The sequence below is a fragment of the Lupinus angustifolius genome, unplaced genomic scaffold, assembly GCF_001865875.1.
Source record: "Lupinus angustifolius cultivar Tanjil unplaced genomic scaffold, LupAngTanjil_v1.0 Scaffold_289, whole genome shotgun sequence".
NCBI lineage: Eukaryota > Viridiplantae > Streptophyta > Magnoliopsida > Fabales > Fabaceae > Lupinus > Lupinus angustifolius.
Genome location: NW_017727607.1, coordinates 248,013 through 264,161, shown reverse-complemented (window position 1 = coordinate 264,161; position 16,149 = coordinate 248,013). Strand labels below are relative to the sequence as shown.

General features: G+C 32.4%; 2 protein-coding genes across 4 annotated transcripts; one reads left to right on the top strand and one right to left on the bottom strand.

The window, feature by feature from the left end:
• Nucleotides 1-3,956: 3,956 nt before the first annotated feature.
• Nucleotides 3,957-10,283, top strand: LOC109340930. Of its 2 annotated transcripts, XM_019578699.1 has the most exons (11): nucleotides 3,957-4,077; nucleotides 5,031-5,144; nucleotides 6,046-6,429; nucleotides 7,038-7,148; nucleotides 7,303-7,393; nucleotides 7,824-7,892; nucleotides 7,979-8,056; nucleotides 8,201-8,290; nucleotides 8,729-8,779; nucleotides 9,608-9,844; nucleotides 9,937-10,283. In XM_019578699.1, the coding sequence occupies exons 2-11, from the start codon at nucleotides 5,062-5,064 to the stop codon at nucleotides 10,054-10,056; spliced, it is 1,314 nt and encodes a 437-aa protein (XP_019434244.1). In that variant the 5' UTR covers nucleotides 3,957-4,077; nucleotides 5,031-5,061; the 3' UTR covers nucleotides 10,057-10,283. The 2 variants fall into 2 exon arrangements, with proteins under 2 accessions (XP_019434244.1, XP_019434245.1); XM_019578700.1 differs by lacking the exon at nucleotides 7,979-8,056.
• An 801-nt stretch (nucleotides 10,284-11,084) lies between these two features.
• On the bottom strand, nucleotides 11,085-15,115 carry LOC109340933. 2 transcript variants are annotated; one of them, XM_019578704.1, is made up of 5 exons: nucleotides 14,953-15,115; nucleotides 13,575-13,690; nucleotides 12,661-12,951; nucleotides 11,212-11,819; nucleotides 11,085-11,179 (listed from the first exon to the last, which is right to left on the bottom strand). In XM_019578704.1, exons 2-4 carry the CDS (start codon nucleotides 13,680-13,682, stop codon nucleotides 11,229-11,231), a joined length of 990 nt encoding a protein of 329 aa, XP_019434249.1. In that variant the 5' UTR covers nucleotides 13,683-13,690; nucleotides 14,953-15,115; the 3' UTR covers nucleotides 11,085-11,179; nucleotides 11,212-11,228. The 2 variants fall into 2 exon arrangements, with proteins under 2 accessions (XP_019434249.1, XP_019434248.1); XM_019578703.1 differs by having other exon boundaries at nucleotides 14,965-15,115.
• Nucleotides 15,116-16,149: the final 1,034 nt, after the last annotated feature.

Sequence of the window (16,149 nt, the reverse complement as noted above, 5' to 3'; positions counted from 1 at the left end):
AACTCTAATACAAGTCTCATATAACATGACAATGTATTAGTTGAAAACAGTTTTTACAGAATGCAAAATCTTCACAAAAACATCAATGAATGCATGAACATGTGAGATGAAATGATGAGAAATTAAACATGAAGTACCTCTCAATCCTAAAGCATAGAATTCTCTCTTTTCTAATCTCACAAATGCAATGTCATATAGATGCAGCAATTAACACGAAATATGCTCTAACTCTCTTAAAATCTAACATGCAAGTTATGGCTTAAGTTCTGAAAATGCAGTTTATAAAGAATCACTTCAGCAGCCCAGTTAATCGATTGAGACCTTGGTTAATCGATTAACGTGAAAAACGTGACTGATTCTGTTTTTCCAAGTTTTATGTTTCAACAACTTTTCAAAAACTTATGTTAATCGATTAAATCATGCCTTAATCGATTAACAACATATTTCCTAGTGTATTTTCAAATTGCAAAACTCAAATACGTTATGCACTTAATTTATACATGTTCAACACTAAGTTTATGCCTAGGATGCACAGATTACATGTATTTATGTGATGCATGAACATATTTTAAATGACATATCTCAAAACTAAAATGATTTAAAGTTTTATGCATATGAGACATGTATTGAGTTTACCTAAGCCTTAGACTCAACCTAAACTAATTACTAGTCTAAGTCTAATACCAATCTTGAGACTTAAGCACGTTGATTTGTTGATGATCTTCAAGCTCTTATAAACACAAGTTGTCCTCATCAAAACCAAAACATATAGTGAGAAAGGTTTCCAAAGTGCTCCTCTTGACATGCGCACTTTCACATACCCTACTGGCAGGAAGCAATGCATGGTGAACTTAAGGCCCTTGCACTAATCAACACATGGTCACTGGTTGACCTGCCAAAAGACAAAACTCCCATTGGATGCAAATGGGTCTACAAGGTCAAATTACATGCTGATGGCAACCTTGAAAGGTACAAAGCCAGACTCATAGCAAAGGGCTTCAATCAAACGGAAAGCATTGATTACTTTGACACTTTCTCTCCCGTGGTCAAGATTACTACTATCAGAATTGTCCTTGCCCTTGTAGCATCAAAATCTTGGTTCTTGGAACAACTTGACATCAACAATGCCTTCCTACATGGAGACTTACATGAAGAAGTTTATATGCAACCTCCCACTGGCCTCCTTACCCTTTCTTCCTCACTTGTCTGCAAACTACACAAGTCATTATATAGTCTCAAACAAGCAAGTCATGAATGACATTTTACCTTGTCCTCAAAACTCAAATCAATGGGATTCTAACACTCCTCTGCTGATTAAGCCTTGTTCACCAAATCATCTTCCACTTCATTCACTGCCATCTTAGTTTATGTCGATGACCTAGTGTTAGTCGGCAACAATTTTAGTGAGATTCAAACTGTTAAACAAGCCTTAGATCATGCTTACAAAATCAAAGATCTTGGCCAATTAAGATTCTTCTTGGGCCTTGAAGTTTCCAGATCCAAAACTGGCTTACTCCTTAATCAAAGACAATATGCTCTTTCCCTCTTACAAGACACGAGTACCTTAGCCTCCAAGCCTTCCAAAACACCCTTTGACCCGTCAACCAAGCTGCATCTCGACCATGGCTCACCATTACCTGACCCTTCTCTCTATAGACGGCTAGTTGGGAGACTCATATACCTCACAATCTCAAGACTAGACCTCTCTTATGCCATTCAACAACTAAGCCTCTACATGGAATCCCCTCATGACACTCATTACCAAGCTGCTATCTGTGTTCTACACTACATCAAATCCTCGCCTTCATTAAGACTATTCTTCTCCTCCACTTCCAACCTCAATCTCTCTGCCTTTGCTGACTCTGACTGGGCTTGCTGTATTGACACTAGGAGGTCCATCACTAGGTTTTGTATTTTTCTTGGATCTTCCATTATTTGCTGGAAAACAAAGAAACAGAAAATAGTAAGTCAATCATCATCTGAAGTCGAATACTGTGCCTTGGGAATGCTTGTTTGTGAAATTCAATGGTTGAACTACTTGTTCAATGATCTTCGCCTCCCCCTGAAAGTTCCCACCCCTGTTTTTTGTGACAACAGATCTGCTATTTACTTGCCCACAACTCAGTCTTTCATGAACATACGAAACACATCGAAATCGACTGCCACACTTAGTTAAGCTATATATAGGCTTCTAATCCTAACCTCTAATAACTACTTTTCCAAATATAGAAACGGTTGTTAATAAATGGTTATGCCTTCAAGCTGGTTTCTTTATCTTCTTCTTCTTGCTTACTGTTGAACATCAACATACCTTCTTCTTCTTCCGCACCTTCCCTACGCTGCGACTTTAAGAGATATTGATAAGGTGATATACTCGTTCAATTAGTTAAAGAATTATCAATGAAATTATATATATTATATTAATATTAATATTGAAAAACTAGTAAATAATATGATAAATCTTTTTACTTATACTATTTGTTAAAACAAAATGTACAATTTTATGGTAGATCTAGAACTATATATAAATGTAGTAGTTGTGTATTTGATCATCCACAATAATATTTTGATAATCATTTTTTTAAAAAATATAATTTTAAATGAAATCTGGCTGATATGATCGATACAATTTAAATGAAAATAGTTAATATGACTAATTTTTTGACCAATTTTAATCAATTTTGATCAGTATAGTTCCATGACCAATATGATTATTATACCATGCCAACATAAGAATCAATTTACTAATTTTCTGATCGTTCTTGTTTTCACCTATATGGTTCAACAAAAAAAAACATGGGGGATAAAAGAGAAGTGGGTAAATGGTATATCTAGTATTCTAATTAAAGGAATGAATGGCTTTATAGGTTTCAAATAATGTAGAATCAATTCCTTATTATTTGTAGGATTGAGAGTCTTGGTCCGGAATAGCTTATGATTAAAGCAAAATATAATCTTTCTTAATTCTTACCAACTATATATAAATCTATTTTGATTCATACTTGTTACACTAACTGATTCCAAAATCTAAGCAAGTTCCTATTAATATATGACTTTCGTTTTTTACTCACTTATTTGGATAAGTTAAATTATTTCACAACCCTTCAATTCTATGAGAGGTATTTAATTCCGATTTTTAATTTTGGTGAGCTTTGGAGACTTAATTCTTCAAAATGAAGTTTCAATAGTTTTTGAAACATACTTATCTTCTTTAATTTATTAAGGTTTGGATACTTTGTATATTGTTTAAATTAAAATGTATTCGATATAAAATTTATTGTAATATAGTTGAATTGAACTTAATTAAGGATAGGTACTTACCTTATTTTATAAAAATGTTGTTTGTAAAACATTACCTGAGTCAATGTTAAGTTTTTTAAGATAATATCTATGTAGAGATAAAAATACTATTATTAATACAATATTAGTCATCAAACTGGTTAAAATACTAATGTTGTATTATAGCAGTTAAATTAGTGGTTTACAACTTAAATTGCATACTAGTAAAATTAACTATATATTATACTAAACTAATATTAAAAATTAATAAAAAAATATGATAAATATTTGTATTTAGACATATTAAAAAATTGTGTGATAAGCATGTTTAGAGCTTGGAAGTATAAAATTTTTGGTGATTGTGTGTTCCTTCATAACAACATTATAGTAAAAAGTAAATCAATTTTTTAAAATAAATAATTTTAAATGAAAATTAATTGATAAGATCAGTTTTGACAAATTTTATATATGATTGTATAATTTATATGATTATTGTACCATGCTTTACTGTTTTCATAGTGTTGGATAAAAGATAAAAGTCAACTATAGATTTTAAAGAAAAATAAAATTGATTCTTTTATTTAAATCCCAAAATCTTGAACTGTAAATTAATCTACTCTATTTTATTTACTTGCTACAGCAAGCATTATGTAAATAATTTATAGAACATTAATGATTGACATTTTTAGTTTACCAATGATTTGTTGATTATACAGAATTATCCAAACGACGTTGTTTTGGTAGAGCCCATTTCATCTCAAACATCAAATTGTGCTTCCTCAATTTTCACACTATAAGGTGAGTCATCATGTTCCTTCTCTTTTGTGCTAATTGCTTCATCAATTTCAATTGTTTTTCCTTTTCATATGTATTGGCTATGCTATTTAATGCCAAATTAACTGAAAGATCATACATGTTATTTGTTATGATCAATGACAAATCAAAGTTAACATCTTTGTATGTGCTGTGTACGTGTTTGTGAAAATGCCCCACAGACCAAACTAAACATTGTAGCATGAAATGAAATGGGTTTGCAGAGAATGATAATATATAGTATATGGTTCTGTCTTCTGGAATTCTTGAAATGAGTTACAGTTCTTGCCTGAAGAATCACCTTGGGTGGTTGTGTATTTTATTTGAATGACCAAAAGTTGACCATTGTGCGGTGAAATGTGCTTTTGAGTTTCATTTGCCTGTTGGAGTTTCTTTAGCACGTTTCTAATTATCTTAATAAGTTTTGTCGTGTTTTAAATTGTGGTAAATGTTATCGTTACTGTGATTGCAGTCATTGCAGCTATTGTGATGCGGATTCCGACCTTTTCGGTGTGAATTATTTTGTAATTAAACATAAATAACTTGAATTCGATGCGGCATGATGTGGCTCAAATGCGGCCCGATTGAGCCGATCGGTTGCATCATTGTGATTCGGTGTCACACTGCAATGACGGTGTAATGCAGTTATGGCAGTCACCACATCATTGTGGATATTTTTTGTTGGCAGCTGGTATTGCTGCAATTTCTTTGTGTGGGATTTGAGTTTTGCTTTTTATTATATTTTCTTACAATAAAAATATGCATGCTCACATCACATGATACGTGTTCTAGTTAGATTAAGGTAATGAAATAGGTTGGTTGGTGGTTATTGACACTGTTTCTTATATGAGTAGAGTTTTTTCATTGTTATTAACTTATTTCGTGACATATGGTTAAATACAATCGCTTTGGCAGTGATCCCATCTTTTTTTTTTCAGAGTTGGTGTGGCATGAGTTGGGACAGAAAACATGAATGAAGAGTCTAATTCTAAAGGAATAGCTATGGATCTTTTGCAACATTTCGAGGATATCCTTGAATCTGACCCCCTAATGTAAGGTTTAATGATTTTGTGATCACAAACTGATGTAACGATTGCTACCATAGTTGGTTGATAAATCTAAGAAAATTCTTGGCATTTGGAAGAGAGATTGTACTAAAAGATAGGCAAATTTAAAAGTTACCTTCTGCATAGTTGAAGATGAAGGAAATTATTGAATTGAATTGTTATTTCCACTTGCCATCTAATTTACTAGTTCTAGTTGTTATTTAGTTTCTGTTCACTAGATCAAAACTTGCATCATAATTTTTTTTCTTAATACCCTCATTTACTGCCATCAATTTGAAGTCATATATTGCAACTTATCTTCACATTGTGGAAGTGGGTTTAGTTATTTGACTTATTTCGAAATGTTTCATTTTGCCTTTTTATTAGTTTGTACTGGATATTATGTGGTTAAAACATATTATTCATCAATCTAGGAACTGCCTTTAAACTTGTGGAAGTTGTTATTGTAGGTGTTGCCAACATGATATTCTCATACATTTCCATTGAGTCTCGTTCCAAATTTTGGAAAGCCAAAGTTAACAGCTCAACACCAAATGCTTTTCTATATTTCCATTTTTTCATAATCTAGTTGGTCATAACCTTTTGCAACCTTCATTTATATGTTGGTGGTGCCTTAGTGTGCTTCTGTGTGTCTCAACTCATAATTCTGTTAATCAACTTGTTGTCTTCTTTTCTAGCTTTGTAGTTGCATTGTAGATGCTTAATGCTTATTTTTTTTTTGTAAATGTATGATAACTTTACTCATGTGAAGTCTGTGGATAATACAGGGATATTTTAGATTATAGCCTCTATTATTTTTCTTAATGTCAATTGATTCTTAGTTGCATGATTTAATTATATTGTTTGCCTCTTTTTAACATGTCATTGCTGCTGCTTTTGGATCCAGTGATGAGCTGGGATTTATTCATCCATCTCAGTTTGACTTGCTAAATGAAGAATCAGGCATTTCCTGTAATTCATTTGATGAAGCTAATTGTCAATCAACTGATAAGATACTTTCGGAGCAATCTTCCAAACAAGAGAACGTATATTTTTGGAACAAAGATCACAAATTGGGAATTTCAACTCATATTCTTCTACCATTATATAAAGACGCTAAACATTCATTTTTGACTGCATTAAAACGATACAAGACGTGTAGCAATCAATCTAATAAAGACGGGGATTGTTTACCAGCCTCTTCATCTTGTGACCTTGAAAGTTTACTTATGAGACACAGCAGGTCTCTTTTGCTGCTAAGTTGCGATTTTATGACTGCTTGGAATAGTAGGTTCGTCTCTTACCTATTGTTCATGTTATTGTCCACTTTTCTTATATACATATGGAAGCCAACATCATCTTCTCGTGACCTTGAAAGTTTACTTATGAAACACTTTTTCAACTGAGTGTCCAAATGACCTTTTATAATTTTGTTAATAAAGCTTTTCACCTGAGCCATATTATTTTTCAGTTATTAATTAATTACTAATATTTACCATTTTACCTTTACTATTAGAAATTTGGGTAAACTGATGGCCTATTTGGTCGAGGTTTAATATCTTCCGATTTATGAGAGAAACATGTTTTGGGAAAAAGGTAGGTTTGAGAATGTTTAATTTTTTTTTAACTTTGTTGTTGACCTCTCACTCCAGTTGAAAATAATTTTAGATATAGATATTCTGAAATGCTTTTAAATTGACAATACTCACATGAGTTTAGACATTCTGTATTTTTTTCATATACTTTCTAGTAATTCTGTCTTCTGCTGGGTATCCAAAATGAAAACCAAAATGACCTCTTTGATTTCTTCTTAAATTGAGCATCTTTTTAAAAAAATCTTGTTTTCATTGGTTTTGATCTTTTGTCACAAGGTATTAAATTTTACTGTACATGTTGCAGAAAGTTAGTAGTGTCCAAGAAGAAGCAGCATTCAATGTTTCTTAATGAACTTATTTTGTCTGGGCTTGTGCTCTCATATTCACCCAAAAGTGAACAAGCTTGGAACCATAGGTAATATGTGTAAGCTTGCTTCTTATGGCTTTGTATCCGCTAAGAGGATGACTTTCCTAGACGTGTACTTTATAAGTTTGAGTTTTGACTATTGACTAACCCCGAGGCTTTGGAACATTAGTAACATTCTAATTCATATAACTATTATTTCTAGGCGGTGGGTGATCAAGTCAATCTCAGCAATCTCTTCAAATTTGAAAGATATTTTGGAAAAAGAATCCGAGCTGGTGGAAAAAATAGCTGAGGTCTAAATTCAGTGTGTAATACGAATTACTATTAAGTTGGAAAGCCTTTATTTTATGTTTTCATAACTCAAGGGCTTGAGCTCTAAGAAGAAGGATAGTAATTGTTGCTTTTCTTTTGTATTTGACCTTGGTTATTAAACATGAGACATATCAGATTCTGTTTTCACATTGGCACATGTAACGTTTTCCATTTCTTTCGGTTAACTTTTGACATTTGTTCCATTTTGCATTGTAAAAATGAAATCATCAGCAAATCACCCCTCTAAGAAAAGAGAAAAAAAAGAAGAAAAAGAATGAGAAATCTATGGAAGGTTTCACTAGATTTCTGCAACACATTCACCTTTTCTCATAGGGACTAGGGAGTGTGGGATTAACCAACATTAGTTTGAATTGAATATCAATTCATTCCATTTCCTCCTCTCATTTTCAGAGATCAAAGATGAACTATCGTGCATGGAATCACCGCTGCTGGTTAATTTCCTACATGACAAGGGAACAGGTTTGGTTCTATGGTATCTTATTATTTGTCTGTCATTTAGTGAATATTTTCCACTTGGTATATAAATTAAATCCGTGCTTATTTAGGTGATAGATGAGTTGAAGAAATCAAGAAGTTGGGCCGAGCTGCATGTTGCTGATAATTGTTGTTTTCATTATCGTAGTGTAAGTTTTCATTGACTTGTTTTAATCTGATACTTAATGGTTATGTCTATGAACTAACCCTTGAGTAAGGAGATTTATTTTTGCATGTCCTGTGATGAGATTGGGATTCTGCACCTGTGACTCACATTTTCTATCATATTGCAGCAGCTAATGCTGAAGATTATGAAGGATTCAAGTTGTTTGGTTGAAACTGTTTCGTTCAGTCACATGGTTGACATTGACAAGGCTTGGAAGGTAAAATTTTCAAAGTTTCTATACCTATGCTTAGATCTTCTCCATTGTCTACTAGGTTTAGTCCTTTTAATTTTTTGTTGAGTCTCTTTGAAGAGCTCTGCTTTGGATCCAGAATGGTAAAGGCAGCAGAAACAGTGAAGTATGATGGTAAATGATCATTCAGGTTTATGACACCAATACAGCAATAAAAACAACAAGTAAACAACGTAAATCAACAATACAATATCCAGCACTAAAAGTTCTTTGAAATTGATGACTAATCAACAATGTATTTGGGCTATGAAATTTTGACTTGATCACTGATTCCGTATAGTTGAAAATAATGAGGCACTGGTGTTTATTAAAAAATACTTCATGTAAACTGAGCTGGAAACTAATAGTAATTTTTTATTTTAGTAATGTTAGTTCTTTAACTATGTGAAATCTGTGGTTTGACAGGATGAACTGGATTGGAATGGAACATTGATAAAGCGTTATGTGGGAAGAGAGGTATCTGTTGTTAATTTATAATAAGTTGTTTGACTTAAATTAGATATGGATTTGTTGGAGTTTGATAAATAACCAGTCACTATGGATATTTGCATTTCATAAACTTAAGATTGTTTGTTTCTTGTCTGCTGACATATGGTTTATCTCCTTTAAGTATTTCATAGAAGTACAAAAATACTTATGTTCCACTGTAAAACATACAGAGTAGTGTCATAAGAAAAGTCATTTTCTGTTTATTGGAAGATTTGTATCCATTTGTTTGACTTTGTCATTTTAGTGATTTTCTTTTATCCCTGTTTGAACAATTGACAACTTTGCCTGAATTGGCCAAGTATATGCTATAAAATGTCTCTATTTCGCAACAAATTGACTTCTCTGGTAGGACAAGGACTGAAGATTATGTAACTGATTAGTTTGGTGCACAATTGGATATGTCATATGATTTTCAATCTAGTTTTATGAGTTTTCAGAACCTTCGGTGCTAATATTTTTGAAAATTTTCTGAAACTAAAATGGTCCATCTATTTTAAAATATACAAATACTTCCCCGATTTATAAAGAAGCAGTAACAGTATTAAATTTTGTGGAGGAATTTTTTTTCACTTTGCTATGAAAATTTTCTTAAATTGCTATACCAAACAAATGCAGTTACATGGTTCCCCGAACATGTGCTTCACTTGCATCTGTTTTTAAGTGGCTCATACCCAAGTATATAGGCAAACATGAATTAAAGTTATGTTTTCTTTATAGCAAGTTTTTTAATTTTATTTTTAAATTTAGTAATTCTCTTACAATCTATGAATGCTCACTGCTGCTCATGTTAAACAGGCTTTATGGCTTTATCGTCGCTTCATTTCCTCGTGCTGGATAAATCATTTTCTAACTGATTCCGGTGATGCATCCCACCATTTCAAGGAGTCAATCACAAATTATCATGACTTTGGTACCTTTCTGAAGAAAGAACTCTGTCTCATAGACTACTGTTCAACTGTTGTGGACAATGAATTTGGGGATTTTGAAGCGCAAGCAATGCATTCTGCTAGTTACTTACTGTGGTTGAAAGTGGTATGTAGATTCCTTTTACTTTGGATTTCCATTTTTAAGGATAATTGCTTAGTTGGTTTGCTTTCTCAAGATGTCTTAATTGTGTTTATCAGAAAGTACCCAAGCCTCTGGAAAATGAGCTCTTAGAAAAAATGAGAGTAATAGAGCTGAAAACCTTGGTGGAGAAGTCATACCCAGAGAGATCTTCACTTTTCAATTACTTTATGAGCTAGATGGAAGAATGTGCATTTTATGAGAGGAAGAAGTTGATCTTATTGTTGATTCTAACAATTAGTTTCTTTATCATATTATTCTGATTTGTGTAATCTCTAAACAAATAATTAGTGTGATAAACCATGACCCTTCTCTGATGATTATAGCTATGCTGTAAACTGAATTATTAATTTATTACATCTTTATTTCATACAATAACAGTTATGCATGATGAGTATTGGTTCTTTTGCTGTATGGCAGAGTGGCAGTGCAGCTTACATATTTGGTAACAAAATTTTGGCAACCCAATATTTTTGGGGCTAATCTTCTGATAAAAGTGGGATAAAGATTTGGTTGTTGTAATCTCACAATACAAGTCTAAAATCTCAGTACACAACCTGTTGGCCAGGCTAATAACACCCTAAATTTTGAGAGGCATTTTTAAACTCTATCTTTATCAATTTGGACCCCAAAATTTTTCAATAACCCCAAAATATTCTTTGCTCTTTCTTTTCTCTTTTCCTACTTTACAAAACCCAAACTCCACACTTTCTCAACCTCATTGTCTCAAACCCCATAATCTCATACTTTTTCAACCTCATATTTTACTCTCATTCGTTTCGTTAGTTTGTCACAATGTATAAATTTAAAATAAAATTACATTCCAATCCTCAAGGTAACACCTATAGGTTTTGTTGCTGAATAAGCTTTATAAAAACTCCTTACCAATCCTATATATTCTATGGGTTATAGGGATCCAGTGAGGTTTGATGTTGAGTGTTGTAATTTGATGAAGTAGATTAATAAGAGTAAGATATGAAGTTGAGAATATTTATGGTCATGAGATTTGGAAGAGTGTGAGGCCGAGAAAGTACATGGTTATGAGATTTTGGGCATTGAGATTTGGGTTTTTGGAGAGTAGGAAAAGAAAGAGCAAATGGTATTTCGAGATTATTGAAAAAAATTAGGTTCCAAATTAATGAAGATGGGTTAAAAAGTTGCCTCTCAAATATAACAACCCATGTTGTAAAGCTTTCATACAAAATAATATATGTCCGAAGTTTTTGAAAAATACAGACATGCATTGGAGCATGGGAATTAGAAGACAAACATTATTAATATACATGCTTTAGCAAATCTTTACTAGTAACATACATGCTTTAGCAAAAATTTACATAGTAATATACATGCTTTAATTTACATCTAAACTTTCAATTATTTCAAAATGCATCTGCATGTCTGGAGTTTTATCAGCAAAATAATACTTCTGGCATACTTGTAATTTCCCCCCACTCTTATGAGCTTCAGACTCAAGCAGATGCAGCATTGTGTCCTTTTCATTGCTTATCCAGTATCGTCGCTTATCATTCCATTGTCTTGGAGTTCCATGAAGCATAAAACGGATTTGAGAAGCTCCTTGTATGAGTCTTCTGGAGATTCTCCCGAATACATCATGGCTAGTTAAGTATGCTCCAGTAGTGTTCAAACCAACGTCAACATAATGAATCTCAATGATGCTGTTGAATAAGCTTTCCTTTGTTTTAGGTACTATGTGCATTTCCTCACATTCTCTGAACTTACTGTCTATAGGTTTGCCCAGATGCGGTGGATATGAACTCACATTAGACCCGATATCTGCGAAGGCAAGCTCGATAACTAACTGGTTTAGTACAGTTCCACCTTTACTAAATCCAAGGATGTAAGTCTTCGGATGGGAGAATCTGGAGGAAAGAGAGCAGTCATAATGTGTATCTACTGGCTTCCCCGAAATGACTTTATTTACCTGCATTAAATAGAAACTTAGAATATATAGTCATCCGGGTAATAATTACAAGTATCAAGTATGCAAGCAAGTGTTATAACATAAACTGGAACAACTTTTAATCCGAGAATCGCGTAGTGTCATCACATGTCATTTACTATTAGAGAATAGTACTAAGTGTAATAAGAGTTTTTATGTTTGTTATTTTAGATTGAAGTTAGTTAGGTATATAGATAGCTTGCAGCCCAAGCTATCTTGTCTGTCCTAACTATAAATACCTTTCCCTTTAACAATTGTGACTAACTTTGATTAATGAAATTCAGAGAGTTATTTTCTCTCTTCCACTCTCTCTCTCTCTTTCACGTTTTCTTTCTCTCCTCTTTTATTCTCTTCCTACATTTACCATATTGAATCATTAATTTAGATAAGCTAAGGAGATGCAACCTGGTTAAGATGTGCAATACAATTGCATAGGATTCATATCCAATAATAAAATGTATAGTCTAGTGAATAACAAAAAAAAGATGCTATATATGTTACCGGAAAGAACCTTGTTTTTAAAATATAAAAAATAATAATAGATGCAAGAGGTTGGGGGGGAGAGGTTGGAAAAATTCCATGACACAATTAAAAAATGCAAGACAACTTAGCATAGAAACCCAAACCCAACATTAAGAAGTTTGCTAAACAAATATCAATAATTGTTTAGATTATGAAAGACATACATATCTTTCTTGTTTCATTTTTGAGATAATATGCCCTAAGAGCCAAAATAGTACTTAAAACCAGTAGCTTCCTCAAGTACAGTGTCATAAAAAAGAAGGAATTTATAGCATATAAGGAGGGAAAGAACAAGGCTTACTTCTTCAAGACAATTTGATAAAAGAGAGACAGATGATGTAGATGCAGGGAATTCGGTTGGATCATATAGCGTTGGTTCTCCATATTGATTGACAGATGATATGAAGTCCTTAAAGATGGCAAAAGGCCCATTATAAGTAGAAGCCTCAATGACCCAAGCATTGATGAAAGAACCAAATTTGGACACAATAATTTCAGATAGTTTCTGCAAATCTGACAATCTCTCAATCACTGGGTTACCAGTCCCTTCAACTCGGTCACCACAGAAAAAGATGGCATTTGCTGAAGGTACCTGTAACAAATGAGAAGATTTTTAAGTAAATATACAATGCATAATGAAATAGAAACCTATGGATCTGAAAATGCAGCCACATCAAAATGGCTCAGATGTATTCTTTATTGATGATATTCAAGGAGATAAATTGATGCTATTTCTATTACTACTGCTATGCAAAAAGCAATGTTGTTTTATGACAATGATTTTCAATTTTTATTTTATGTTTAGTAATGTGTAAGAAGTATGTTTTTGGATTTGCAATTATATATTTATTATATTTTATGAACTTTATACATTTTTATATATGTATCTCAAACATATCGTATCCTAAATTTTTAAAGAATAGGTGTACTGACGTATTAGATACTTATTGAATCGGGTCACACAAAAAGCACTTTTCAGCTTTACAAGAGAAAATAATGAAGGCTTACACTTTACAGACATTAGAGATTGAAACAATTTACAGGAAGTCCACAGGTAACCTTTTATTTTTGTATAAAAGGAAAAACTAGAAATCGAAGGCTAAAGCATCAAACTAGAAGACTGCATCAGATATGAAAAGAATATTGATCCACTATTCTATATGTGGCGTGACAGCTCTACTGTTTTGCTATAACTTTTGGGTTCAAAGAACTTACAGTTAGAGTTCTGGTTCCAGGAGAGAGGCAGAGAGATGCACCAACCCTATGCTGTGTCCTGCTGTTAGGATGCAACGGGACTCTCAATATTCCACTCCACCGGTCCATGTAGAGATCTGCACATAACTTCTTGCATCAAGCAGTAAATGAAGGAATCTTAATGATTCTTGATTACACTGATATTAGTACTTGTGGGTATTAGATTAAGGAACATCAAACTAAAAAGTCCAATGTAGGTACTCAGAGAAGTACATATATCTCTATGATTGTGTACATTTTTGCTTGCCACTCTGCAATATCCAAAGAATTGTCTCATTTTGAGCACTTTTTGGAATGGTAATGCATAGATGTAGAACAAGGACCATGAATTTCAAACCAAGAAGCAGCAGACAATGTTTACAAAAAAGGGAATAAAAGAAAGCCAATTCCACAATACACTAAAATTATATTAAAATGAATACAAGATAATATCTTTATGTTGAATTTTTGTGTGTACACATGAATAGCTTATAGAAAAGAAGGAGATAAGAATATTACATAATTTTAATTTACTCAATTGTGAAGTTTCTCCTGTACACTTCTTTTATGGAAGGGAAGTGGGTCTTTCACAACTAATGATCAGGGACGCACGAGCTGCATTTCCTCACAATTGTTTGTGATTGCAAGTGCAATTTAAAGCATAAGTGTCTAAATGAGAATGCAGGTTAAAATAGGTCCCTAAGAGTCCGTTCACTAGTTGAGTTTTGGGTGAGAATGAATGGAAAGGGAAGGCTTCAACCTTCCTTCCCCTTCAAAATTCAACTCGCAAACGAACCCTAAAGAGACTAATATGAAAATGACTAATTTTAGTGTCAATTGAGATTTAAAAGAAACTCATTTGAGATTTTCACTTCTCAAATACTAAATGAGTTTTGGTATGTTCTCTAAGAAATCCTCCTATTACTACTTAAAGAAAATATTATGTGAACAAAGAAAAAGAAAATATGTAAAGATATTAAAACAACCACTACATTCCTATTTAGTGGTAAGAGGACACAACAAAGATTCATAAGGTCTACTTGCGAGTTGAGTTTTAGAGAGGGTAGAAGGGAAATAGGAAAGCTTCAGAGTCATGAAATACACTTGTGAGATATTTGGAACCTTCCATTTCATTCATTCTCTTCCAGAAACTAACTAGCAAACTGACCCTAAAAAATTCTTCTCTCAGACAAATTATCAAACAGGACACGGAACAGACACTTCCAAACCAATAAACAAGACAATCAAATAGTATGATAATGTTAGACAAGGAACAGTAATAATAACATTATAAGATCAAAACTGCAAATAATGCACACATGTTAGAGCATGAAATCAATAACTAAAATATGTAACCAACCAAATCAATTACCAAAAATGAATGTATTCTCTTATCTAATTCTCATTCCTTCGTTTCTTCCTTCCTTCCTTAGCTTTCAACGGTGGTGGGTATTGGAGCTTGGATCCATGAGTGTAAGAAATTAAGAATATACTATCTCATTTTATTTTGTTTCCCTGAGTGGGTATTGTTAATGCTATATGGTTAAAAATGTCTTATAATATGTGTATAGAGTTTTTTTTGGTGTTAACCAATGTGTCTCATTATCTTATACTTAGGGGTATAAAAATTCGATTCGGTTTTTGATACAATTTAGTGAACTGAACAAAAAGACACAATTTAATTCACCTTAATTAACCGTAAATTTTATTGTGGAACCGAACTGAACTGCTTATGAATGGTTCGGTTCCATGGTTTTTTGTTTTGTTATATCAAAATCCAGCATCAATTGAAAGTTTAAAATAAAGTAAATTACACCGACACCCCCTAAGTTTTAGCGAAATTACACAAATCACCCATCACTTTTCTACATATACACAGACCCCCCCTAATTTTTATACTTTTATTACACTGAGCACCCCTACATGAGAAATAAGTGTAATAATAAAGATACATTGATTTGTATATTATTTGGATTTTTTCTCACAATATACCATGTTTTGTTTAACTTAATTGTATTTATCACATTTTTTTAAAATATTACACTTATTTATCATGCGGGTGCTCAGTGTAATGAAAGTATAAAAAGTAGAGGAGATTTGTGTAGGGGTAGAAAAGTGAGGGGTAGTTTGTGTAATTTTACTAAAACTCAGGGGTGTTAGTATAATTAACTCTTTAAAATATATCATAAGAGACATTGTTTGTCCATAAAAGAAAAAACACTCATATTATTATTAGAAAGTATAAATCATAAATAGGTAAGTAAAACAATTGAAACTCATAATTACTTGTTAGTAACATATATAAAAATTATGTAATTTATGAAGAAAAAATGAATGATCATGTATATATAACAATACAATTCATAATTATTAACATATATAACAATTTAGTAAGTAGTAAGATATATAACACCAACATAATAATAATTTAGTAACATAAATAACATATATTCACACAAAATTGATAATTTAAGCCACAAAATTTGTTGAAGAATTCAAACAACACTATAACATTATTCCATAGTATTTATTTCTTTAATATGTGGTTCGGTTTGGT

Bases quoted from the DNA above. Each gene is read 5' to 3' on its own strand.
- LOC109340930 (XM_019578699.1), top strand. From the start codon at position 5,062: ATGAATGAAGAGTCTAATTCTAAAGGAATAGCTATGGATCTTTTGCAA. The intron at 7,893-7,978 runs GTTTGGTTCTAT...GTGCTTATTTAG, and splicing joins CCTACATGACAAGGGAACAG to GTGATAGATGAGTTGAAGAA. The intron at 8,780-9,607 runs GTATCTGTTGTT...CATGTTAAACAG, and splicing joins AGCGTTATGTGGGAAGAGAG to GCTTTATGGCTTTATCGTCG.
- LOC109340933 (XM_019578704.1), bottom strand. From the start codon at position 13,682: ATGGACCGGTGGAGTGGAATATTGAGAGTCCCGTTGCATCCTAACAGC. The intron at 12,952-13,574 runs GTAAGTTCTTTG...CATTTGTTACAG, and splicing joins CTGGAACCAGAACTCTAACT to GTACCTTCAGCAAATGCCAT. The intron at 11,820-12,660 runs GTAAGCCTTGTT...TATTTAATGCAG, and splicing joins TATCAAATTGTCTTGAAGAA to GTAAATAAAGTCATTTCGGG.